The sequence below is a fragment of the Propithecus coquereli genome, unplaced genomic scaffold, assembly GCF_000956105.1.
Source record: "Propithecus coquereli isolate 6110/MARCELLA unplaced genomic scaffold, Pcoq_1.0 Scaffold300, whole genome shotgun sequence".
Taxonomy (NCBI): Eukaryota; Metazoa; Chordata; class Mammalia; order Primates; family Indriidae; genus Propithecus; species Propithecus coquereli.
Window position 1 is genome coordinate 944,736 of NW_012148620.1, and position 26,165 is coordinate 970,900.

Below are 26,165 nucleotides of genomic sequence, written 5' to 3' on the forward strand. Positions count from 1 at the left end.
ACCTGGAGTCACGACTCCAGGGACACCCTCCCCAGAATATTCTGTGTAAATGGCACCCCCAAGCACAATGGGGCCCCTTGAGTTTGTGTGTGTTAAGACAGGAGACTGAAATGAACGGTGGGCTACCATTATTAAGCACTCACCGTTTGCCCAGCATGGTCCAACAATCTGGTGAGGTGGATAGCTTATCTCCACTGACGCACGAGGACAAGGGGACTAAATTACTGGCCCACCGTCACACAGCTAGTAGGTGTTGGGAGCTGGACTCAAACTCAGACCTCAGGTGCCAGAGTCCATTCTCTTCAAGGCTGGACTTGACTCCCCCACCCAGAGCCCAGATCTGAGGGCTCCCTCTGAGCCCTCCTCAGTCTTTCTTCCAGGGCTAAGGCTGCAGGGGTCCCCTGGAGCCCACTCTTCCACCCCCACGCCCAGAGGATGGGCCGTGCCTGGGCTCCCCAATGCCAAGCCCGCTGGGGAGGAGCCTGGCCAAAGGCGGGCCACCCCTCTGGGCCCCCAAGAACACCGAATATGGCAGCCCTCAGGGCTGTGGTCCCTCCACAGCTGCCTGGTGTCCTCTCCAGCTCAGCCCGCTACCCTACTCCCTGGCTTCGCACCCTTCAGGTCTCGGAGAAGCCCCCCACCCCCTCCCTGCTGCTCTCTGTCCTCAGAGCATTTGTCGCGGCCCGTAAGCTTATCCTCATTGGGAATCGTCTTTTCCTCCACGGCAGCAGAGACCGCGCCTCTCCGTTTTATCCCCAGTTTCTCGCCCAGTGCAGCACTGAGAATATCCTTTAAAACATTTTTGAAAAGTTTCTTGCTTAGAATTTCCTGTACTTCCTATTTTTCTTTGCTGGACTTAGTGTGTGCTTCCTACCTTTCCCTCCTTATCTTCCTTGCTAACACCTACTGTTCTTTCCCGGCCCAGCTCAGCCGTCTCCTTGAGGACAGCGTTCCTGAACCCTCAGTAGGTGACATGCCAGACGGAGGCGAGTTTCTCTGTCTGGCCCCATACAAGGAGCCCTCGCTTTGCAGGGCTCCCCTGGGGACCCTCTCCTGCCACGGGAGCCTCCCAAGGTGCAGAGAAACAACCTAGAAAGGTGTCAAGACTCAGCGAGCTCCACTTTTGATAGCCTGGCAGCCTGGGTGGGGGTGGGGGTGGGGACCGTCTGGTGGGCGAAGCGGGTTATGGGCGCTGCCGACTAGAACCCTGGGGAAATCAAGGTGAAAGGCAGCGTCCTGCTGCGGAGGCCCACCCGTGTATCAGTCAGGGGGGCTGGGACAGGGCAGGAAGAGGCTCGGCTGCAGAGACAGCTGTGAGCGGGGAAACCCACACCCACTCCATGGCCCTGAGCAAGGCCCTGACGGCCCGCCCAGGCACCGCGGGTAGACACCGCAGCTGGGGCCGCCCCGAGAGCAGTTCCAGCATAGCTCTCTTTCCAAATACCTAAGTTCGGTTTTAGAAAATACGGTCACTGGAGCCACAGGGCTTGCAGACAGAAATCTTCTGCTCTTGACATTGCGTGGGGAGCGTGGTGGTGGCAGCAGGGTACTCAGTGGCCTTGGTCCAGTGGACACACTGGGCACTGGCCCTGCAGCCTCTCTCACCCTCTTGCGGGCCAGAGCCAGGGCCTGGGGGGCAGGGGGAGGGAAGCAGAGCCAGCCGGGGGACCAAGGGAGGAGGCGGGTACCTGAGCTGGGGCACGGAGAGGCCTCCAGGCTGAGTTCACCCTGAGAGGCAGAGCGGAGCTAAAGAGGTCAATGGAACAGGCCGGGAGCAGGCGAGGGCTGCCCCCCCGCTGCCCCCACCCCAGCTGCCCCTTAGAACGAGGGTCCTTGGCATCCCTCCTGCTCCACCCAGTGCCCAGGCCATCTGAGCAGAGTGAAGATGTCAAAGCGAGACCCCCAAATCGGATTGAGGTTCCTGCTCCCCCTTAATGAGGTTCATTATCAGCTGCTCTGATCCTTGTAAAACCCAGCAGGCTGGATTAGGGGCAGGCTCTCTAATCCTGGCGGGCTCCTCCCTGGGTGCTCTGGCAAAGAAGCCCCCCACCCTGGAGGAGGAGAGGAGGGGGGCCAGGCGCTGCAGCTGGGCTGAGAGAGCAGGAGGAGGCAGGAGGGGCTCCACATCCCAGCGGCCTGTGCCCTGTGCACAAGGAGACTGCAGGGGGCTTGGGGCCTGGAGAGCTCTGGGGGTGTCGGGAGGATGCCTCCTCGCCTGCAGCCAGGAGCCACGTGTGCTGGGGGAGCGCCTGGCCAGGTCCCGGGTGGGGCTGGTCTCTGCGCGTTCTGTCCAGACCTGGACACTCCGTCCAGTAGCAAGTTAAGAACACATTGATGCTTGCCTTAACAAAAATAATTTATTCCACAAGGCTACCAAGCAGTGGGGTAGAGTGGGAATTCCGCGTGTGTACAGGCTGCCCTCCCCTTGTGCCCTCCCGACCTCTGCACACTGGGAGGCGGCACCTGGGGACGACACCTGCCTTGCTATCTTCAGCCCAGCACCCTCCACAGCCAAACTACTTTGCGGACTGCTTTTCTGTCCGCATCTACTTTGGAGACCAAAATAAAAAGACAAAAGACCCAGCTCAGAGAGGGTAGAGCTCAATGGGGAGAAGCCAGAGCACATTCAGTGCGGCCACCTCTTCCCTGTGGCCTCCCTCTACCTCTCATGGCTGAGCCCAGAGCCAAGGCACTGCAGATCCCGACACCCTTCCCTGCGCCACCTCGCCAGGTCTTGCACCAGGTCCCGCCAAGCCACTCACCCCACAGCCCAGCAGCTATCGCCTGCCTCACCTGGGAGACCGGCACGATTCCCAGAAGCTTCCAGACTCCCCCACCCCCACAGCCGAATCCCACCAGGGAGATCTGTGTAGCTGGAGGCTGGGCAGGCCACAGAGGGCCAGAGGTGGTCTGTCCTTCTTTGGTGCCAAGGCCTCTTGGTGTCCAGGAGGAAAGAGGGTGGACGGAGGCCTAGAATGTGGTAAGGAGTTCCACTCCAGCCCACCCCACCCAGGGGACCCTCTTTTGGCTTCACTTGCCCCAATTTAGGGCCAAGACCAAGCAGGAGAGATTGAGGCTCCAGTGAGAATGGGGCAGGACTTCGAATAAGCTGAAAAATGGGATTTGGTGCCCAGAGGCCAGTGGCTGAGGCTCCCTAAGCTCTCTGCCCGCGGCGACCCTGCTCAGTGCCATCAAATGAATCTGGCCCCTGCTCCTGTCGTTTGTGTCTATGGGACTGTCCTTCCCAACAGACCCAAGAAGGTTCACTGGAGCCACTGGTTGTCCTGGGTTTCCCACCCCTCTAGGCTGGACAGGAGCAGGGGGTGGGAGGGGAGGGCGGGGCGGGGGCTGGAAGGGCCCCACGGGTGGCAGCTCCCGCTCTGGCCCCTCCCGAGCTGGGTGGTTCAGGCTGCAGGGTGGCCAGCAGGGCCCTTCGGAGCCCTCATTTTGGCTCGGAAGTAGGTGTACAAGGCCAGCAGGCCCATGAAGGAAAGGGAGTAGAGCCCCACACAGAGGCTGACGTCCAGGCGGGAAAAGCCCCCTCCCAGCACCTGCAGCCACCGGCCACGGCCCTGCTGCGCTCGGGCCTCCAGCTCCCAGGCAGGGACGTCCGCCAGCTGCTTGGAGCTGCGGCCGATTCTCCTCAGCCCTACAGGGCCCCCGGGGCGGTTCTTCTCGGCCCCCGGCTCAGCCAGCAACGCGGCCCCTGAGTCTCGCTTGCTCAGGTGCCGCAGAACACGCGGCTGCCCCGGCTTGTCACCCCCCTGGAGCTCTGTGGCGGGCTCGGGGGGCCCCTGGTCTGAGCCGGCATGAAGCTCCGGGGTGCGACTTGCTTCAGGTCTCTCGGTGGGAACATCTGGAACGGTGGTTCCCGGGGACTTGGCCACCTCAGCCTTCTCAGGGCCCAGAGTTGAATTCCCAGTCTCCAGCTCCAGGCTTCCCAGCGCCAGCTTTGGGGTGGCTGTCAGATTCTGCGTGCCACTCCGGGGGGCCGGCCCAGCTGGAGGGGGGTCCAGGACGATGTTGCTTGGGGAGAAGTGGGCCTTGAGGAAGCTGAGGGTGGCGCCCATGTCCCACACAGGCACCCCCGCCAGCTCATTGTGGCAGGCCGAGCAGAGTTCGCGGGGCGGCCACTGCACCTTGGGGAACTGGGGGTCCTCGCTGGGGGCGCCTGCGGAGGGAAGCACACGGGACGTGAGAAAGCACAGATGAAAGACCAGCCCATGGTGGGTGTTCAACAGATGGCAGCGCCGCGGAAAAGGAGGATGAGGAGGGTTCTATCCACGTGCAGCGCCCAGCACTCTGCGGCTTCCCAGGGAGTGTGAACAGCTCCTTCCCAGTCACTGTCCAGTGGCCTCTTTGCCAACTTTACCACCAGTTTATACCCTGGGACCAGACACAGGAAATGGCGAGGAGAATGGTCTGCAGAATAGTCTGTTTTGCCATCTCTGGATGGTCTGCTAGTGTTGCCTTTTTGTATTTTTCTGAAATTTCCCAAATTGTATACAGTGAAAATATATTACTTTTGTTAAGTAAAGGGAAAATGTTTTTTTCTTTTTCTTTTTTTTTTTTTGAGACAGAGTCTCACTCTGTTGCCTGGGCTAGAATGCCGTGGTGTCAGCCTAGCTCACAGCAACCTCAAACTCCTGGGCTCAAGCGATCCTCCTGCCTCAGCCTCCCGAGTAGCTGGGACTACAGGCATGCGCCACCATGCCCGGCTAATTTTTTCTATATATATTTTTAGCTGTCCAGCTAATTTTTTTCTATTTTTAGTAGAGACAGGGTCTCGCTCTTGCTTAGGCTGGTCTCGAACTCCTGACATCGAGCTATTCTCCCTCCTCGGCCTCCCAGAGTGCTGGGATTACAGGCGTAGGGGAAAATGCTTTTTAAAACAAACATCAGCTATGCCAGGTAATTCCACAGGTACCCTCCTCAAGCCAACTGCAGCTCTCTGGGGTAGGCGGGAGGTAGGGGTGGGCCCCAAGAAGCGGGTGTGGGGAGGCCTGGCAATGCTCAGCAGGGTCTGGAAGTGGCTGGGCCAGCTCTAGGCAGAGCCCCAGGCCAGCCAGGGAACACCAGCCAGCCCATCCATCCCTCTTGTAGGAAGTGCCTGTTCTAAAGGTTTTAATAGGGGAAAAAAGATACTGACCACAAGCAGCAGCAGCAAGTGACACAGAAGTCACAATGGTTATTTTGGGGAGTGGGCAGCAAGTACATTCCAAGAGTCAGGCCTCAAAAAGTGAGCACTCAGTACCTGCTAACTCTTGGTTTGCTCTGAGAGGCCCCCACCAGGGAGAGAAAGGCACTGCCTTGCTTTTGGCCCTCGGAGGGACACCCCAGCTCCTGGCCTTCCAGCGGCAGCTGGGAGCCTGCCGAGGTCATGGGGCTGGAGGGTCAAATGGAGCATTTGGTGGCAGGGCAGGGCGGGGGCATGGGGGGAAGGGCAGGAGGAAAAGACAGGCACGTGTCTTCTTTTCAAAGTCCACGAGGAGGCCCCAGGAGACCAGGACCAAGTGCAGGCGCTGGACCACCACCTGCTCCGTCTCTCCTCGGCTCCGCCCAGCCCCCACCCCTGGGAGGGCTGTGCTCCCCTCCCCTCAGACAAGCCGCCTCCTGTCCACAGATGGCTCCTTCCCCACCCCGCTGTCCCTGGAGTTTAATGCTTTTGCCTGTTGGGCCCATCAGACTCCTGCGCGTGGGGAAAAGAACACACTGTCAGCGAGGAAGGGCAGAAGACAGGGCCTCCCCTGGGGGAATCACGGTCCCTGGTATTTCCAGGAGGACTGGTCCTGTCTTCCAGTGCATTCTGTCATTAGGCCCTTCTGGGGAGTTGCGGGGTGGTGGGGCGGGGGATCCCAGCTCTCTCCTCCATAGTGGTTTGAGTAAGGGGCCAACAGCCAAAAAGCAAGCAGGAGAGGGACCCCAGCAAGCCAGAGTGGGGCGGCGGGGGGGCCCTGGTGCAGGCAGAAGAGCGAGCAATGGCATTGGAACACCAGGGACTTAATGTGTCAAAGCCTCAGTTTCCTCATCTAGAAAAGGGGTCTAGTGATACTGGCTTGGTTGACAGGGCTGGGATATTACTAATGAGACAATGAGTGTCCCTTCCCCCACCTCTGGCCCAAGACCCCAAAGCTCCCTCACCGCCCCCTCCCCTGTAGGTGACTCCAGCCTTGGAAGCGGCCCTTCCTTACCTGCGAGGCGGGCATTGACCCTGTTGTGGGAAGACCAGAACCAGAGGACGGCGTCGTCCAGACTCCCCACCTTGTGCATGGAGGCAGCGGCCATCTGCTCGAAGTGGCCCGCGCAGTCTCGGCAGCCGAAGAAGGCGCGAACGTAGCCCCGGATGGCTTGGAGGACCTCTTGGGCCTGGGCTGCAGGACAGAGGAGACGCCATGCACCTTCAGGCCACCTGCCCCTGCCGGCCCCACCTCCGTTCCCTCCACAGGTCGCCTTGTCCTCCCCAGCCCCGCCGCGGTCACCCCTACGCGGGTGCCCCACACCCCAGCCCACGCAAGGAGAGGCCCAGTGTCCCCTCGCCTACTTCTCTACCTGCCAGGGTTGCTTCGGAGGTGACCCCATCTCCTCGCAAACTCCTAAACCCAGTTCTCCTTCTCTGCTACTCATCCAGGTGCTTGTCGCTTACACCCAGGACAAAGTCCACACTCTTCAGCAAGACACTCAGGCTCCTTGCGACAGGGCAGGAGAGCGCCCTGCTCTAGCCCCACACTCCTCCGCCCGCCTGCTTCAGGCTTCCCCCTCCCGAGCCCTTCTCTCTGCCCTGTTCCGTGCCTCAGGGCTGCTGCCGCTGCTTCCAAACTCTCCGGCCGCTGCAATCCCCCCTTTAGAGGTCAGTCTCCTGTTCTCACCCCTCCATCCACAGGGACCTCAGCACCCTGCTCGCTGTAGCTCCTGGCGAGGTTAGTGCCCACGCCCGCCACGCCTGCCCCGGCCCAGGCGCCACCTCCCCACCAGGAGGCCGCACCTGCCACTGCCTGGGCGGGGGCTCACGCCTTCTCGCCTCCTCCAGGACGTTACTCCTGCGGACACTTTCTTTCTTAGCTGCACCATCGGTGTCTCCCTTACACAGGGGATTATTCCATTACGATAACAAAATCCCCTCTCTGACCAGTTACACCCCGTTCCCGCCCATTGTCTCCAACATCTTGCCTCCTCCTCTCTCCTCAGCCCAATCCAACCCGGCCGCGTCTCCATCGTCCACGGAAACGGCTCTCACGGAGACATCTTCGTCTTGCGCCACCTCCAGCAGCCTGCGCCCAGCTGCGACACTCTACTTTGGGGCCCTGTGGAAATCACAGTGGCGGCTCCTTCTGACTCCTTGCAGCGGTCTGGACGCTCCAGCGCCCCAGAGCTCAATCCTCAGCGCTCTTTTCTACCTCCCCACTAGGGAGCTCATCCAGTGCCGTGTCTTGAACTGTAATCTACATGCCAGGGACCTCAAAGCTGACCTCTTATCCTGCGCCTCTCCTCAGAAGCCCAGACCCCATGTGCACATCTCCATCCGGATGTCTAGGAGGCACGAAACAAGACCACCGATTCCACCTCTCCCCTCGAGCCTTCCCATTCCTCAGCTCACAGGACCATCGTCCCACCAGATGCTCAGGCCCCACGACCCCAGACCCCCCCCCGAGTCCCGGTTCCCACACACTCTTCCTCCAATCCACCATGAAGTCCTACCAGCTCTGCTCTCTAAACACCCCCAAATCTGACCACTTCCTCCACGGGCCCCCCCAAAACTCTAGTCCACCATTGCTCCAGGACCATGTGCACAGCTTCCTAACTGGCCACCCCGTCCCCTTGCCCCACCAGAGCCCGCTGTCCACCGAGCAGCCAGCGACCATTCTAAAGCGCCCGTTGTCTGTGTCGCTCCCCCGTTAAACTCACCAGTGGTTTCTCATCACACAAAACCCAAACCCATCCCTCCCTCCCAGACTCGGCCACGCCAGCCTTGTGTCGGTGCTGCCGAGAGGCCAGACCTGCTGTCTGCACTGCTGGCCCTGGGCCTGTGTTATGGGCAGAACTGCGTCCTCCAAAACTGGTACGTTGAAGTCCTAAGCCCTGGTACCTTGATGTGGCTGTGTTTGGAGACAGGGTCTTTAAAGAGGTCATTAAGGTAAAATGAGGTCATCGGGGTGGGCCCTAATCCAATATGTCTGGTGTCCTTGCAAGAAGAGGAACTTTGGACACGGACGGGGAGAGGGACGACCACCTGAAGACACAGAGGGAAGGTGGCCTCTCCCAGCCAAGGAGAGAGGCCTCGGAAGAAGCCAGCCCCGCTGACCCCTACACCTTGCACTTTGGGCTCCAGAGCCGAGAGATGGGAATGTCTGTCGTATGTGTCATGGCAGCCCCAGCACGCTAACGCAGCCTGGAAGGCTCTCCTCCCAGGTGCCCAGGCTGCCCGCTTCTCCCTGCGTGGGTCTCAGAGAAGCCTTCCCCACCCACCCTCTCTAGACACAGTCCCCCCCACGCCACTCTGCTTTGTCTTCCCCACAGCACTCATCCTCATGCCTGGAGGGATCTGTTTGTGTTTGCTGTCTGTCTCCTGCCCCTGCAGCACTGGCCCCGGGAGGCAGGACCTTGCATCTCAGGCGCTGCTCATCCGGGCTCCTGCGGTGCTGCCTGGTTGCACCGGCCCACTCGAGCTTCCCCCGCGGCTGGCAGCGCCTCTGACTCACTCTGCCTTTGTGCAGGCTGCTCCCTGTGGCGGGGATACTCCTCTTCCTCTCTGAATCCCTAGTCCCCCATCGCCTCTCAGCTCACCCCCTGGGAAGCCCCGTGCCCCTTCCCAACAGCACCGAGCGTGCCCTCTGTTCGGCCCGAACATCCTTCTTTCCGCCGTGGCCCTCAGACCTGGTGCGCTGCAGGGAGCTCTCTGCCCACCCTGCCTCACGTTGGACGGTCACTGAAAGTGTGCACTGCCCCTTTTGCACCTCGTATCTGCCCTCCAAGCTGAGCCAGGGCTTGACACAAACTTGGTTCCTCGGTACAGGGACTGATGGGACGCCCACGCCTTCAGCGGCTAAGAGCAGGCGTGAGACAGCGTGGGTCGTAGAGCACAGCCGTGCCGTTTGGGGAGGGAACTGGGTAGCAGGGAAAATGTTTCCCCGGCTTCTCCTAGAAAATTATTTTTCGATGGGAAATGCAACACAATTATTCAAAGTGCGTGGTATCACCTATGTCGGTTTTCTTTTCTTTATAGGAGTATAAAAATAGAATCACAAATTTTTCATGAACGTTGAGAACACAGCAAGCTGTGAGTCCTGAGCAAGCTGGGAGAGGCCTCATGCCCCAGAGTTCGAGGGGGCACTGGCCCAGAGGCAGAGGACAGGACTGGGCGAATTCTCCGAGCCCACCCCCTTCCGAGATTGGGCCCTTGCTGGTCGCCTGTGGCCAGCTGCGGATGCAGAGGTCCTGCGGCAGGGAGCCCGGAGCCTGTCTCCATCCAAGCCCCTAAGTATGGGCCGGCAGCAGGGAGCCAGTGGGTCCGTTCCAGGGAGCTGCCCTGTTCCCTTGTCCCTGTGGAGGGCGGAACACAGCAGGGTCTGAGGCACGGCAGGGGAACAGCCCTGGACTCACCTTTCTCCCGTGGATGGTCCACCTTGTGCCGAGCTGCCTGCGCGGTCAGGAGGTGGAAGAGGAGCCACAGGGAGCAGGGAAAGCCCCGGAAATGCGGCTCACTCCCTTGGCAGCCGACCCAGTTCACCTTCTCCGCAAGAACAGCACCCTAAGGACACATAGGAATGTGAGTGCGGATACGGAGAGGGAAAAGGATGGGAGAGAGGGAGGAGAGACGCTTCCAGGAGGCTCAAAGGCCAGCACACAGCCCTCAGAGGGAGGAGGTCCCTTGCTCAGTCTATCACCTTGAAGGTGGCATTTCCCTGCCACTGGCTCCTCCCTTCGAAGGAGCAGCAGATCTGAACACCTGTGACACAGGTCAAGTTACGTCCTGTTCTAGCCTCAACTTCCCCATCTCTAAGACAAGAGGGCTGATCTCCGAGGTCCTTTCAAGTTTTGAAATCCTACCAGTCTACAAGGTGTTGCACCTCCGCTGGCTGTAGTGGCCACCTCTGCCAACAGCAGCAGGAGCAGGGGCCCAGAAAGGGGCCCTGGTGGGGGCCAGAGCAGCCGTGCCGAGGGGCACCACGTGCCCGAGGCAGCACGGAGCAGTAGTTAAAAACTCTGGTGTCCGTCAGGCACAGTGGCTCACGCCTGTAATCCTAGCGCTCTGGGAGGCCAAGGCGGGAGGACTGCATGAGGTCAGGCGTTCGAGACGAGCATGAGCAAGAGCAAGACCCTCGTCTCTACTAAAAATAGAAAAATTAGCTGGGCATGGTGGCACGTGCCTGTAGTCCCAGCTACTTGGGAGGCTGAGGCAGGAGGATCGCTTGAACTCAGGAGTTTGAGGTTGCTGTGAGCTGGGCTGATGCCACAGCACTCTAGCCTGGGTGACAGAGTGAGACTTTGTCTCAAAAAAAAAAAACAAAAACAAAAAACCAAACTCTGGTGTCTCACTGGTTTTTAATCCCAGCCCAACCACTTACCGGCTGCATCATCTCAGATGAGTTGTTTAACCTCTCCTAACCTCAGTTTCTTCAGCTGCTAAATGGGGATAACATCTGTCTTCTACTAATGTTATGAGGATTAAATGCACATAGCTCAATAAATAGCTTATTAACTATTAATGGAACAGTGTAAGATCACTGGTTCCTTCCTGAATGCACATCGGTGCAGGTCAGAGATTACACTGTCAACCTGTCCCGTTCCCTAAATATCACCGATGGGGAGGAGATCGTTTGCTTCCCACACTCACCTCCTTCCTGTTGTCCAGAGCAGTTTTAAACAAACTGTAGGGAATTTTCTTTCTCTGCTGCCTCTTGAGCCACTCGTTCACGGAGTGCAGAAAGTTCTGGACTAAGGGCGAGCCAGGGAAGTACTGTGGGGAGGAACAAGCGGAAGTTGGAGAGCGAAAAGCAACTCCCCCAGAGTCCCACAGTCCTGCAGAGGGGAGGGGCTATGCAGAAGTAGGCCAAGGCAGTTTTCTGGAAAGTTCCCAAACCACCAGGGTGTCTATCCTGTCTAGGACGCAAATGTGGATTCCTCCCTACCTTTGCTCTAGGCCCCTGGTAAGGCTAGAGGACAGGGGTGGGAAGGGGGGGTTCCAATGGGAACTGGGCCCTGATGGTCTCCCCATGTCCAGGCTTCAGGCTCCCGTGCAGCCCACCGACCATGTGCCACCCTGGGAGGAAGGTTGCTGGGACCCTGGGCCACAGGTTCTCTCTGAAGGTGATCTTCTGATAGAGCAGCTGACTTGTCAACTGACGGGCTGGCCGGGCTGGGCTGGCAAAAAACCTTTCATTTGTATTCCGTGGGCTGCCCGTGGGACCCGCCAGGCCAGGGGCTTCTAGCCAAGATCCAGACCTTGATGGTAACTCCCAGTAGTCTCTGAGGAGCAGGAAAAGCCACTTTGACAATAAGTCAACTCAAATCTGATTAGTATCAGCACTTTAAAACCACAAGGGCTCCAGGGAGGAGGACGTGTGTGCGTGCACGTGTGCGCGTGCACATGTGCACACACAGGGCGGGAGGCGGGAGAAAGGGCTGCAGCAGCAGAGCAGGTCAGATAAAACCCCCAGGAGGCAGGTGGACAGGACGACGACCCTGAGAAACTTACAGTGAAAAAAGAGCAAAGAAAAACATTTGTGAGAAGGCCACTGGAGACAGGAATGTTAGCTAAACCGAAAAACCTGCTAACAGATCCAGTCCTCTGAGAGAGCCAGTCCACGTTGTTATCAAACCTCAGGGGCTGGACAGTTTCCCCCAGAGTGAGCAGTGGCTGGAAAGAGCCCTGTGTCGCCACGCTCCCTGCTGGCAGCCCCCAATTTACAGCTGGAAGTCAGCACTTCCCATTGACCTTTGCGGCACCTTGACGAGCCTCTGAGGCTCCGGCTCTGCAGCAGCCGGAAGATGGATCAAGGGCTCTGGACTGCAGGGAGCGAGGACAGCCTGGTGACCGCACGCCACCCAGTGGCCAGTCTGGCCAGCCGCTCACAGCAGGAGCAGGCAGAGGGGGGGCGGGAGGGCAGCGGCGACTTGCAGAGGGCCTCCCCACGGGCACCCCCAGAGCTGGCAGTTCTCCAGGGCTGAGCCGGCAGGCAAACACTTTCCCCCTCAGGCCTTTGGTGCCCCTTGAGCGCCGTGCACAGGCCGGAGGAGAGGTGGGTGCAAATCCCAGCTCAGCCGCTCACGGCTAGGGGAGCCTGGACAAGGCGCTTCACCTCGGGGCCTTTGTTTCCTCGTCTATGAAATGGACATAATACTAGAACACACCCTCTGGAGTTTGTTATGAGAAATAAAAATAAGCTAATACACAAAGAGCACGCTGCAGAGTCTGTCCGGAAATGGCAGCTGCTACTGTCATTACCACTCAGGGCAGAAGACTCTGCAGTCTCCGGGGATGAGTGGGCAGAGCTCAAGCCATGCCCCCCAGGCCCCTCTGCTCCTGCTGTTGGGCTTCCCCGGCTTCCTTCCGCCCCGTCTCCACGCCAGCCCTGTCCTCCCGAAGGCCCCGGCTCCGGCAGGAGGGCTCCTTCACCACCAAGTCACTTCCAGGCCTTGCAGAAGGTGGCAGCCCAGCAGGCGCCGCCGAGAGGGGCGCTTACGCCTCTGCCCCACTCACGGATTTCCCGGCTTTCATTCTTTCCCCTTGTCTGGCTGCAAACAGCCCCACTAGGGCCACACAAAGAGCCAGCTTGGAGCACGGCTGAGATGCGAGCAGCACACAAGAAACCACCTCCCTGCGGTGATTCCTTCGGAGGGACTGGGACGCAGGGGGTGGCTGTCTGAGGAAGGCGGAAAGCACGCTGGGGGCTCTCCTCAGGAGTCAGGAGTGGGGACCGCTCAGGGGACCCATCGGCCACTCTAGACTCTTCCCTCTGAGTCTCCAGGCCGCCAGCCCAAGGCCACTGCACCGTGGGGACCTGGCGCTCTCGGTCTCTGAGGCAAGGTCTCTACTGTGGCAATGGGCTCAAGAACAGGGGCTCATTCTGCGAGGGGCCAAAGGCTGTCTTGCCTTAGACCATGACATCCTCATGAGGCCCTCTCAGCGTCATCACGCATGCATGTGACAGTGTGGCCTCGTGGCCAGGACTAGATGACGTGGGGAACGTCGCCCAGGCTGGCAGGAAGCTCCCAAGGAGAGGCACAAATTGCTCCCGAGGCAGCCCCAGCCCCCAGGGCTGAGGGAGGCTGAGCCAGCAGCCAGCCCCTGCAGCGACCACAGCCTGTGTCTGACTCAGCAGGGCTCGCTGGCGGTTCCAGCAGGGCGGCACTGGCGCGGGATCTGGAGCCAGAGAGAGGGACGGCACAAGCAGGAGGCAGCCCACCCCCCTCGCCTTCCGGGAGGCAGCAGTGGGCAAAGCAGCTCGGGCTCTGCAGCCGGGGCGCTCAGTCCAGGCCTGGCCAGAACATCTTCCAGCTGGGAGACCCAGGGCAACCCCAGGTCACTTGAGCTCCCCGGGCTTCTTAAATGGGGTGATATCTGTCACCTTGCAGAGCAGGTAAGAGGATTAAACGTGTGACAGGCATCAGGCAAGAAGGAGCTGCCCTTCATGGAGTAGCCACCTTCCCAGGAAACCACAAAGGAAGGAGGACACGGCTAGGGCCCGGGGTCTGGGTCAGACTAGGAGGGAAGAAAGGAGATTCGGAAACAAATCGTCTCCTTCACCGTGGCATCCCAGGGCTCCTGCTTCCCCACGACCATGGCAGGGAGAGAGATGCCACATTCTGGCGCTCAGACTGAGGGGGAGGACTCGGGCCTGTGGGCAGAGCCACAGTCGCTGAACCAGCTCAGAGTATCCCCAGGTGTCAGGGTCCCTGGTCCTGTGTCCCACCCACCCCCCTGCGTGGGGCAGGGTCGTCCCTGGTAGTGCAGGGCTGGTGTGGGGTACGCCTGAGGCTGGACGGGGGCAGCCCATGGTGGACTGGGAGAGCTGTGGGTCCAGGTGTCCGGCCAGGCCACGGGCTCCCAGAGGAGGGCTAGCGTGGGCCCAGCTTGCAGGAACGCACACTGATCATAAGTGGAATCGCACAGACAAGAGAGGCCATGGCCCTGCTTACCTTGGCCAGCACTGCCACGAACTTTTTCAGGGCCACCAGGCGCTGTCCCTCCAGGACTGAGAACTTGCCCACTTCTACCCGCAGGATGTAGTGTAGCGCTGATTCCAGGTCAGCCATGTAGATCTTAGAGCTGAGGAGCCAGAGGGAGGCAGAGAGGCAAAGGGGCATTAACCATGGGGAGGGTGCTGGGCGGGGAGGCGCATCCAGGGCTAAAGGGAGAGAAGAGGAGGGGCACTGCTGATGGTCACAGTGTCCTGTAAGTTAGCACTTGCCTCTGCCAAAAATTGGCTGTGTGACTGTGTAAATTGGCTGTGTAAATTGCTTAACTTCTCTGAGCCTCGATTCCTCATTCGTAAGACAGGAATAATAATATTAATACATTGCTCACGAGAAGGTTGCTAAGGTGATTAAATATTAATAAAAGCACAAATGTAAAACTCTCAGCAGCTCCTGGCATAGGACAGGGGTTTCCCCTCCTCAGGCCCAGGGCCAGCCCGTGGCTCACCAATCAGGCCACTTCTGAGCAAAGACCCTCTAGGGACAAACGGACCAGTAGGTACATACACACAACATGGCTCTGGAAAAGCTGGGCCCTCTTTGAAAGCCCAAGGCTGGGGACTGGGGGGTGGGCGCTGGAAGGGAAGTGGGGTTTGCATTTCTTTCAGTGCTGACGTGCTCACAGCTGCCAGGCCCCATGTCACACCTCCCCACAGGACGGGAAGGGCTGTGGTTTCCATGCTGGCTGCTCCGCCCCGCGTCCATCACGCTACTTGGGGTCCAGGCTCAGGGCTCTGACGGCATGAGCCTTGAGTGCTGGCTGCCGCTCCACCCCTGCCCACCAGACCTGGGTTCTAGACTCGGTTCCACAGTGAGCTAGTTCTGTGAGCTTGGGCAGGTCAGTGACCTCCCCGGGCCCCATTTACCTGACCTGTACAACGAACGAGTCACACCTGCCCCGCCTGCCTCCCAAGGTCGTAGACAACTGCTACAGGCAATGACAGGGTGAGCGCTGGGACTGCCTGTGCTCCCCTCTCAGGGCCAAGTCCCCTCTCTGTGCTCTACTCAGTGTCCTTGGGCCTCAGTTTACCTCTCCAATTCTCTCATGCAGCCCCTCATGGAGGCCACCATCCTGACCAGCTCTGAGCTCCCTGGTCCCATAGTTCCATTTGGTATGCAGCCGGTGCCAAAGCAAGAAGTCTATGGCTCTGTCTCCCTGCCCCACCAGCAGGAAGTCTATCACAAGAGAAAACCAAGGAGCCTCAGAGAGAGCAGCTTGCTTATGCTTACAATTATGCACAGCGATACAGGCTACCTGAAGAAGTGGTGAGCTCCCTGACACTGGAAGCATTCAAGTGAGGTTAGCTGCCTTCCCAGAAGGGATGCTGTGAAGGGCACTGTAAGGTCTGTGTGAGCAGGGCCTACCTATGTCCTCTGTATGTCTGTGTTTACAGAGCCTCGCACATAGTGAGTACTCAAAAATATTTGCTGAGGAAATAACGGCTTGGGTGGGAAATTGGTTTGGAGGCCTCAGAGTATCCGTCCAAGCTGATTCTACTTGTTCTTGAACAGAGATGAGCTTAATGACCGCAGGCACTGCAAAGCATTGCTTCCATCACGAAGGGTAACTGCAGATGCTGTTCCCCCCACCCATAGTCAGCAGTGGCCGGGCAGCCAGTTAACTGCCGCCGCTCCTGCACCTTTGAGGCCCCTGTGCGTGCCTGGCCCTCAGTGAGGGGTGGGGGTCTAGGCTCAGGAGGGCACGTGCTGAATCTATGACAGGGCACAGGAATGAACAAGAGAGTGTGATTGTAAACGGGGGGTCTGTGGACACAGGAAGGGCTGGGATGGGGGATACGCGAGCACCAGGTGTGGCCTTACCGATCTGCGAGTTTCCAAACGGTGGGAGCTATGCTGTTAGCAGTGGTGGGCGCAACGGTGGTCCGGGCAGCCTCCCTGGTGAGCCCAGCGAGCCTCTTCAGGTAATCGGTGTAGAAGGCCCTGGATTCCACCACCCTGTGAGGGCAGAGAACCACAGAGGAGAGGCAGTGAGTCTGGAAGAACAAAACCCCAGAGTTAAACAACGTCAGAAGAGGAAGCGGAGTGGCTCAGCCCACAGAAATGTCCATTAGGAAATATTTGAACATGGTTCCATCGTGCCCCCAGTGAGGCCAAAATAGGGCACCCGGGCCTCACTTAACCTTTCTAATCACTGCACATGTGGGTCAGGAAAGCCTCTTTGACACCGGCCTGCGGTCGAACCCCCATCTGGAAAAGCAGCAGGGCCTGAGGATTCGCCACCCTGCGCTCTGGCTCAGGCAGCGCCTGGCAGAGCCCACGGACGGGAACGGCTGCCTTCGACGACCTTCCTCACCGACCTCGGGCCCCAAACAGCAGCTGGCCTCGAGAAAGCTGCCCACTCACAAGCTTGCTGGAGATACTGTGCGGTGACATTACTCCCCGAGGAAGTCAAGGGAGTGTGATTTTAAAAAATAGATAGCCTTGACCACAGAGAGCCACCAGAATGCTCAAATCTTTTGCTAATCCTTTCGATTTCTTTCTCTCTTCCAACAGAGAGGAGTCCTCAAGGGCGAGAAATATCTCCTGGGCACGAATTCCCTCTCGCACACCCGGGTCGGGGCCACCCAGAGGGAGAAATGCGAAACGCAGGGGCAGCGGCGGCGCGGGTGCCCAGGGGAGCTGGTGGCGGGCCACAGGCTCTCCGCTCCGCCGTCCTGGCCCGACGCTGACGGACGAGCAGATGGCTCAGAGCACCATCGCCACAAGCAATTTTCCCCTCCACCAACTCCAAGGGAGGAAACGACGCCTTCTCCCCCCGCCAGGCCTGGCACTTTCTGGTCCTGCCCAGAGAGCCAGCCCCGCCCTGTGGCCACCAGGCCTCCTGCACTGCCTGCCCCAGTGCCACCTGGTGGCCGGGCCGGGCGAGGGCGAGCAGCTACCCCGCCAGCCCGGTGCGGGAAGCCCTCAGGAGCAGCGTGCTGGGCAACGCCACCACCGCGCCTTCGGCTCCTTGGCCCCGAGCTCCTGCCTGCAGGGCCAGGCTGACATCAATCATCTGCCCAGGGAGGGCACCGAGGCACCATCTGGTGCCATTTAACGGGCCATTCAGCAGCGGGAGCCTGACAGAGGGCTGAGGCTGGCCTGATTGTTTTCTCTCGGCATTTTGGAGCTGGCTATTGTCTGGCTCCTAATGAACTTTTCTGCAATTAGAAAACCAAAGGGAGGGAGGGTCAGGCATATTGGAGTTCTTGCCAGGCCTGCAGCCTGCCAGCGAGTCTGTCTGAGAGCAGACGAGGACGGGAATCGGGCCAGGGCTGCGGCGGGGACTGCACACAGCAGTGGGGGGTGGGCGCCGGCACTGGCGGGCTGGGGGCTGAGCAGGACCCCTGAGCCGTGGTGCTGGGGCAGCACTCTGGGCCGGGCTCCTGGCTGTGGAGGCAGTGGCCCGCCAGGACAGGCAGCTGTCTGCCCTTCCTGCCCACGACTCTAGGCGGGCAGGAAGGACGGGCGCGGGCAGGTAGCAGAGAGAAGGCAGGGAGCCGCCACACTCACACGGACACTCGGGAGACAGATCCGTTCCGAAACAGCAGGTAACAAGATGGGAAGTCGGTGACACCAAACTTTCTCACCACGTTGTCCTCCGTGTTCAGGACCCTGCGCACCACTATGCCTTGGTGCTGGGACAGGTCCAGAGTCACCTGCAGAGACAGGAGGACACCTAGGGGGCCAAGCCACTGGACAGAGGGGTACAGGGCTGAGTCCCAGCTCAGTGCCCTGGGCAGGCACCTGGGTGGCAGCTGTGTTCCTTCCAGACTCTAAGCCTTTCAAAGCGGAGACCACTGTGACGCATGAGAGACACTCGTGCCACCAACCGCACCTAACCCACAGCAGCAAGTGTCAAACGCTGCCCACGAGGAGGGGCCTCGGAACTGTGCAGACCACACATCTTGAAAAGTCCTAGGAGAGTCCCAACTGAATATAATTTTCTTTCCAGTGAAAGCCGTCTGTAAAAGGCAGAATAAAATGCGGTTTCATTCTTATTCTTTTGTGTTTGTTTTTCATCCTGAGCAAGCACTTTCTTTCTTGTCCTTATGCCTGTCCCACCCCAATATCTGACTGCTCCCTGATGTCCCAGGATTCCCCGGGGCCTTCTCGTGATATCCACTGCCTGGCAAATATCCCGTTAGAACTTACCAATTACTGTTTGTCTGAAACCGCAATTGCTGGAGGCAAGAGCAGTCTTTCTTACTGAAACTTGAATCACAGGAGACTTTTAAAGAACTATGATTTTATTGTGTTAAAATATGTATGGTGATAAATTCATGGGCAAGATATGAACAAAATAAGCCTCTGGAATTGGTGAACTTTTGAATATTTAGCCCAGATGTCTGTAATAGTCAGAGGGGGCCTCTGGGCCAATGTGTATATTTATTATAAGGCCTGAAAAGGTTTTTAAATTTGGGGCTTTCTGAAGGCAACAAGAGGGATTGTTGAGAATGGCAACATCCCCACATCAGGAGAGAGGAGTCGTCAGCATGACCGAACGTGACGACCACGAATGGCAGGTGGCAGGTGGCAGGTGGCAGGTGGCAGGTGGCAGGTGGCAGGCTGCTGTTACCACCGTCTCCGTCCTCCTCGCCACGGAGCTGGTGAAGCCCCCTCACTTTTATTCTTATAAAGCTTCCTATCTATATTCCAAACCAGCAAAATGTACTTATCAGACATGCTGATTTTATCTGTAGAAAGAAGTAAGAAAGGACACGCGTCGGCTAACATTTACCGAGTCTGCATTACGTACTGTGTGCAGATTGCCTCGTTCATCTTCGGAACGACACTGAAATGGGGAGTGTTCTTAGGAGACCAAGAGGGGCAGCGCGGAACACTGCTGCCGCCTGCGTTCGAATCTGCCTCCACCAGGCTACACCTCTCCCTGCCCCAGTTTCCTTATTTGCAAAATATTAATAAGACTACCACCAACCTCAGGGACTTTTGTGAGAACTGAATGGGTTAATTTTATAAAAAAAAGGTGTGTGACAATGACTAGCAATGACATAGTAAGTATATAAGTGTTTATTTAAAACTAAAACTATTTTGTAGCTGAAGAAACTGAATCTTAGAAGTGAAATCATGTCTCCAGGTCACGTAGCCAGCACGTGTCGCAGCTGGGCTACAGATCCCAGCTCAGTCTGGCTCCAGAGTCTGGGCTCTCGGTCCCGGGCCCTCCTGACTCCCTAGACGTCCTGAGCACTTCCACAGGGACATGGGGCCCTTGGCTCAGACCCCGGGGGCCCCTGCCCCTGGTGGCTCAGCGCACTGTTGGGGGAGGAGAGGGAGAAGAGCTGATTCATTCAACATTTATCAATCACTTATACTCAACACATGTCCCCCGGGCACGGACTGGAACCCCAGAGGGTCAGCCACTCTTCAGCCCCTTCTCCACCCCGGCACCTCCCCTCTCAGGGCACAGAGGCCTAGAGACAGCTCTGGTTTCAGCTCAAACTCTCAACTGTGCTTGATGAGTTTCAGCGGGAAAATCACTCAGAGCCAACAGTGGTATTTAATCTCATCCCGCTCTCATGCTTTATCTATCTCCCAGGACTGCCTTAGCACATCTCCCGAGCACTGGCGTGTCCCGCCTTTGCATCTGGGAGACGCTCACAGTGGCCTGTGAAGTCCTCGAGCCAGTGGCAGAATGGAGAGCGCTCTGCCTTAGGCAAAGGGAATGGGTATAAAGCACCTACTGTGCCCCAGCTACTACTCCAGGCCCTTTACCTACATTGCCTCAATGGACTTTCCCAACAATATTATGAAGAAACGTAATTATCACTACTCTACAGACAAGAATCGAGGCTTGAAAAGGTGAACCAACTTGGACAAGCGCCATGGCTCATGCCTGTAATCCTAGCACTTTAGGAGGCTGGGGCAGGGAGTGTTGTTTGAGGCCAGGAGCTCACAACAAGCCTGATCAAGGGGCAGACCCCATTTCTACAAAAAATAGAAAAATTAGCTAGGTGCTGTGGTGCACACCTATAGTCCCAGCTACTCGGGAGGTTGAGATAAGAGGATCGCTTGAGCCCAGCAGTTTGAGGTTGCCGTGAGCTATGATGACGCCACTGCACACTAGACCAGGTGACGGAGCAAGACCCTATCTCAAAAAACAAAAAAACAAAACAAAAAGTTGAACAACTTGACCATGGACATATGTGCAAGAGACGGTGTGGAAATTCAAATCCACTTCACCTGGTAAAAGGGACCCCCATTTCCTTATGAGGACCTGGATCATCTGTAATATTCCCTCCCTCCCAAATTTTTAACTTCAAGGGGACAGAGCAATGTAGAAACAACATGAGCTCTATAGCCAGACAGACCTGGTTCAAAGCCTTGTTCTGCCAATTTACTAGCTGTGTGATCTTGGAAATATTATATCATCTTCGTTAATTGTGGGGATTAGCAACCGTGTGTGTCAGTAATCTAGTCCAGTGCACAATAAACAGCAGTTGTTATATGTGGTTTCAGTGAGACAGGTAAGAACAGACAAAAGATTTTTAAATGCTGAGGTCCATCTCCTGCACTTCCTGTTTCTCCCAGCAGGGGTCAGGCCAGTGCCAGGCTAAGAAATGCTCATGGCCAAGAACCTAGAATTGGCAGGAAAAGCCCTGCTCCTCCACTGGGGCCCTCTCCCAGTGCCTATCCAGGGTTTGCAGGGAACTGGAGGGCAGCTCACCTCTCTGCCCAGGTAGGAGCCTTCCTTCTCAAAGATCAGGGCCAGGTAATCTTCGTTGTTTCTTGCAAAGAATCCATCAATATCCGCCAGCCTGCAAAAAACAACTCTGGCAGTCACTCTCCACAGCCAGGGGGAATAAGACAACACCGCTGGGGACGCCAGACACGACCACGCGGCCCTCCTCTGCTTCCACACAAGGCCTGGTGCGACATCTCCCGCTGCCAGCCCTCCAGTGCAATAAACCAAACCCTTAGTCTCTCGGGATGTTGCCCTTGTTGCCTAACGCTGGTTCTTCACTGGACCCACCTTGGATTTTTGTGTTTTGTTCTTTCCTCCCATCTCTTTTAAGAGTCAGGAGTGAGCTGGAGGCTGTCTGGGGAGGAGGCCTGGGAAGGGATGCTTTGAGACCAGTTGTCTTGTGCTCTGGGAGAGGCCCAGGCTTACTGGACATGGTTTTTATTGGTCCCCCGAGAGACTGGTGATCAGAATCCATCAGCTACAAGCCTTGATCGGTGGCCAGTCACTATCAGCTGGGAGATCTGCTTTTTCCTCTCCGGAACAGGCATAAAAAAAGGAACTAAGGAATCAGAAAGTCCCGGGTACAGAAGACCTTAGAAGCTACCTATCTATCTATCTAATCCAATTTCCTTATTTTAAGATGGGGAATCGGGGGCCCAGTTTCCTCACTTTAAAATGAAGGTGGAAATGAATAAGAAAGCAAATTTTATTATGGCCCCAAATCAGAGAATTAAGCTACAAAGTGTTTTTAAAACTAAAAGTTTCCACAGAAAATACAAAAATGATTTGTTTCTTATTCCAATTAAAAGCAGACCATGCTCACACACAGGAGACTGTACCTTCTCTTTACCCTCAACCTGGCGACCTATGTCTCTCTGCCGGATCCTCTGACATGCCAGTGACCACCTCCAAACTGTAGCAAGGGGTCGACGCTGCAGCCGGCCCAGCAAGGATCCAAATGCACACGCTGGAGAGGCGGGGCCGGAGTGCACCCCACTGGATGATGAAAAGAGGTGTCGTGGATACTGACAGTCTCTGGGGTGGCACCGGGTGGCCGGCGTCTCAGACCCCTTCCCCAGACTCCCCCTCGGCTGGCAGAGGAGCACATGCTACATGGGGGCCAGCACCCCTCTGCCCCACGCCCACCGCAGACTTCTGGAAGAGGCACCTCGCTTCTCATCACCTGTCTCTGCCTCCTTCCTAAAGTTCTTTAAAAGGATCACTTCAAGACAGTTTGGCAGGTTTGCCTGATTTGTTGCTGTTGAGATATCCCAGCGCTGAAAATGTGCTGTGAGAGATGTCCAAGTGTGTGAGAGAGACAGAGGAGAGCCACGGAGAAACAGAAGCCGCAAGGATTGGTTGGGGTCCAGGTTGGCACGAGTGTTTCCTGGAGAGATGGGGTCTAGTTGCGGAACCCCAAACCACATCAAGACTATATGCTGGGTCCAGGCTCTCCCTGAGGCCCTCTTGGAGGAGGGAGAATTAGGAAAGATGACAAAGGAGTCTCTATGACCCAAGTGACACTGGAAATACCCTCTCAGCATGGCTATGGCTTGAAGACGCTACTACACAAACCTAGAGAGCTGTTGAGCACCAATAGCGGCCTTAAAGGGCCTTCTTAGCACGCAGGGCCTCCCCTGAGCTCAAGGCTGGGCTTGCTCTAGCAGTCCCTGCAGATACAGGGATTTGTTCCTTCCTGGCAAGTGTCCTCCGAGGCGGGCATTACCTTACCTTGAGTTCTCATCCAGAAGTGGGGGACCTAGTGCTTTTAATCTACCCGCCTCCTTCTTTGGGAGAGTTTGGCAAGACACCATGTACCTCTCTGTCCTCATTTGCTTAGAAAAAGGGCCACCCAGGAAGCTTGCCTGGCACCTTCCACTGCTCCTGCGCTCTGCAGCACAGGGAACCAAAGGCCACCCGCCCCCAGGCATGGCCATGGCTCAGACGAACAGGCACCTTTGGGTTACAGACACAGGACTCTACTCTTCTGACCCCCACCCCCGCCCTCTGCTCTCCCTTTCGCCTGCCTACACCCATTCTGACTCTCATGGCCCTCCCTGGGATAAGGTGTGTGGAATCCATTGGTGGTGAGAAGCAGCAGCAGTAAGACCGGGAGAGGCCCCAGCCACCATTTCCTCCCCACCTGGCGGGATGGGCCCTTGTACCCATCAGTCAGCCCCAGGAAGACAGGGCTGCTCAGTTAGGACCGCAGCAACAGGAAGCCCGTCACCAGCCACCAGCCACCAGCCACTCTGGAGTGCCTCTGGCAGACCGGGGTGCCTGCCCCACAGGCAAACGCAGCAGGAAGAATCAAGCTGGGTCCCCTGCCCTACTCTTCCCACCACCCTCTCACCCCGGCCCACACCGCACTAAGCCTGCCCCAGCCCAAAGTACTTGGCAGGCTCCAGGGGGGGACAGGCTGGCGGCCACGTGTCACGATGGGACTCCAGGGCGTCAATGAGCCTCTCCCGCAGCGTCTGCACATCAGCACCTGCCACTGTAAATGGAAAGAGGTGTGAGGAAGACACCAGGAGAGGACCAGAGCTGCTTCCGGCCCCCTGCCAGCTTCAACCCCAGAAGCAAAGGGCCCAGGGCACAAGCTAGCTCTGGGAGAGACAGACAATATGTCAGCCCTTCTCTGCATTAGAGGAGCGGGGCTGGGGCTCCTCCTGTGGCCCTGAGCAATGCGAGGAGACCCGTCCCTCAGAGAACAGGACAGGGTCCCTCAGAACCAGGACCCACGAGAGCTTCCCCAGGGCTGTCTGGTCTGCGCTCTGGACGCCGACCCCATTGTCACACGAGGGCTCTTCTGGGAACATGGTGCCCCTGCCCCCCACCCCAGGACCCTGGATGGGCCGAACCTGAAGGGCATCTTCAGCCCAGCTTCCCCTAAGGCATCTGCGAGGACGCCTTTAGGAAGACATAAGTCAGGCTTCACTCGGGGACCTCCTCACCCTTGGAGACCTTGCTGATTGTCAGGGCCTTCTTCGCCCCAGCGGAAACCAGGTGAAAGAAGGAAGCAAGGAGGGGCAGACGCTGGCAGTGCCAACCAGACCATCAGAGCCAGGACACTCACCTGGCAACGTTGCTCCTGAGCCACTCTTAGCAAAGGCCTTAAAGAACTGGAAGGAAACACACAGGCGAGAGTCAGTGACGTGTGGTGGCTAAGAGCACAGCACAGGCGTCAGAGGGATCCGCGTTTAAAACCTGGCTGCTTACTGAACGGGGTGATGGGGCAAATTACTAAACTCTTTTGAGCCTCAGTTTCTTCATCTGTAAAGTGGAGAACAGGGGGGTTTTACTCTGGGAGCTGGACACTGATTCCCTTCCATATTATCCTCACATCCAATCCCTCCCCCACAGCTCTGAAGCCCCCAGGGAACTGTAGGCAGCAGCTCACACACTTTACTACAGGTAGTAGTAGACTGGTCCTTCCTCTCCTTCCTTCGTTTCTTTCTCTTCCTCCCTCCCTCCCTCTCTTCCTTCCTTTTTTAGAGACAGGGTCTTGCTGTGCTGCCCAGGCTGGAGTGTAGTGGCAGGATCATAGCTCACTGCAGCCTTGAACTCCTGGGCTCAAGCAATACTCCTGCTTCAGCTTCCTGAGAAGCTGGGACTACAGGCACGCACCACCGTACCTGGCGAATTTGTTTTTCTCTTTTGTAGAGGTGGGGTCTCACTATGTTGCCCAGGCTGATCTCTAACTCCTGGCCTCAAGTGTTTTCCCATCTCAGCCTCCAAAGTGCTGGGATTACAGGCATGAGCCACTGCACCCAGCCTAGCAGGACCATTTCTATAAAGCAGCAGTACCTAGCACATAATTATTGAAAAACATTTATTGTATGAATGAGTGATGAAGTACCACGGCTGTTTTTCCTTGCAGACCCATCTGAAAAAAATAAAGGGAAGTCACTTTATATATCCCTTGTAAAATGTCAGCTTTCTTCTATGTCACTCTGTCCTTGCTCCTTATCTTAGAAAAATGGGCATAGAGGCTGCTGTCTCCATCCACTGAGAACTCCCAGCCATGCGCAGCAGACACTCAAACAAGGGAGGGGTCTCCAGAACAGGTCCTCTTGAAGGGTGGCCTGAGCCCTTGGAGAAACAAGCCTTGCTACAGACCAGCCAATTCAGTTCACCACTTGTCCTCTTTTCCCACGTGCATGACACCTGAGGCCTAGGTCTGTCACTTCCTTGGGACAAGAGGACAGAGAGAAGCAAGGACAACTCCTTACACTCTGGGCTTCTACCCAAGCGGCAAGACAGCTGCCAAGGCTCTTGCCCGTGCTCTCCTGGCTCAGGAGGGACAGAGCTGAGTTGCCCTGACAGGCAGCTGTTTAACTACCTGAGGAAGAGCCTGCAGGCGAGGAAGAGGCTCCTTCTCTGGACCACTTTCGGTTACCCTGGGCCTCTGTCTCCAACAACAGGGCCATTAGGCCTTATCCCAAGATGCTGGCTGAGTACAGGCTCTGGGATCTGGCACACTTGGTTCAAGGCCTGGCTCTGCTATGCTCTTGCTGTGTGACTTTGGGCAACCCATCAACTATGCTGAACCTTAGTGTTCTCATCTTTAAAATGAGGATGACACCATCAACCTTTAAGAATTATTGTGAGTGGCTGGAGCAACACAGCAAGACCCTGTGTCTACAAAAAAATAAAAATAAATAAAAAATTAAACATTAGACCAGTGTGGTGGTGCACACCTGTAGTCCTAGCTACTGGGAAGGCTGGGGCAGGAGGAGCGCTTGAGCCCAGGAGTTTGAGGTTGCTGTGAGCTATGATAACGCCACTGTATTCTAGCCTGGGGAACAGAGTGAGACCCTGTCTCAAAAAAAACAAACAAACAAAAAACAAACAAACAAACAAAAACAAACGCTGTGAGGATACAACAGAATCAATGACAATACATCTAAAGGGCTCGGCACAGTACCTGGCGCATACAGCAAGGCACTAATAAATATTAACTGCATCGTCATCACATGCCCTTCCAGCTTTCCTTCCTTTTAAAAACCAGGAAACATTGATCAGCTAGCACTTGTTTGTTCCAGCCATTTGTAGGCAGAAAAGTAAACTCTGGAGGCCACCGGCCACCCTCTCCCACGTGAGGAACAAAGACCGCAGAGAAGCCGCCATCTGTCCCCACCCGCAAGCTTCTGCTCCCGCTGACCTCACCGGGACCCTTACTCCTGCTCACTGCTTGATTCTCTCTCCTTTCAAAACATCAGCATAAAAACTTATTCGGGATGAAAACCATCCACTAAGGCCATGCATA

General features: G+C 57.0%; 1 protein-coding gene across 1 annotated transcript in view; it reads right to left on the reverse strand.

Moving 5' to 3' along the window:
• Positions 1 to 2,539: 2,539 nt before the first annotated feature.
• QSOX1 (quiescin Q6 sulfhydryl oxidase 1) overlaps positions 2,540 to 26,165 on the reverse strand; it is a 42,309-nt gene continuing 18,683 nt past the window's right edge. The window contains exons 3-12 of the mRNA XM_012649668.1: positions 23,973 to 24,060; positions 23,291 to 23,393; positions 20,879 to 20,969; positions 17,707 to 17,852; positions 16,015 to 16,149; positions 14,137 to 14,266; positions 10,832 to 10,954; positions 9,598 to 9,745; positions 6,192 to 6,371; positions 2,540 to 4,171 (exon numbers count right to left, since the gene is read on the reverse strand). Of these exons, the coding sequence (XP_012505122.1) occupies positions 3,405 to 4,171; positions 6,192 to 6,371; positions 9,598 to 9,745; positions 10,832 to 10,954; positions 14,137 to 14,266; positions 16,015 to 16,149; positions 17,707 to 17,852; positions 20,879 to 20,969; positions 23,291 to 23,393; positions 23,973 to 24,060 (1,911 nt within the window). The 3' untranslated portion in view covers positions 2,540 to 3,404. The remainder of the gene's footprint in view (positions 4,172 to 6,191; positions 6,372 to 9,597; positions 9,746 to 10,831; positions 10,955 to 14,136; positions 14,267 to 16,014; positions 16,150 to 17,706; positions 17,853 to 20,878; positions 20,970 to 23,290; positions 23,394 to 23,972; positions 24,061 to 26,165) is intronic.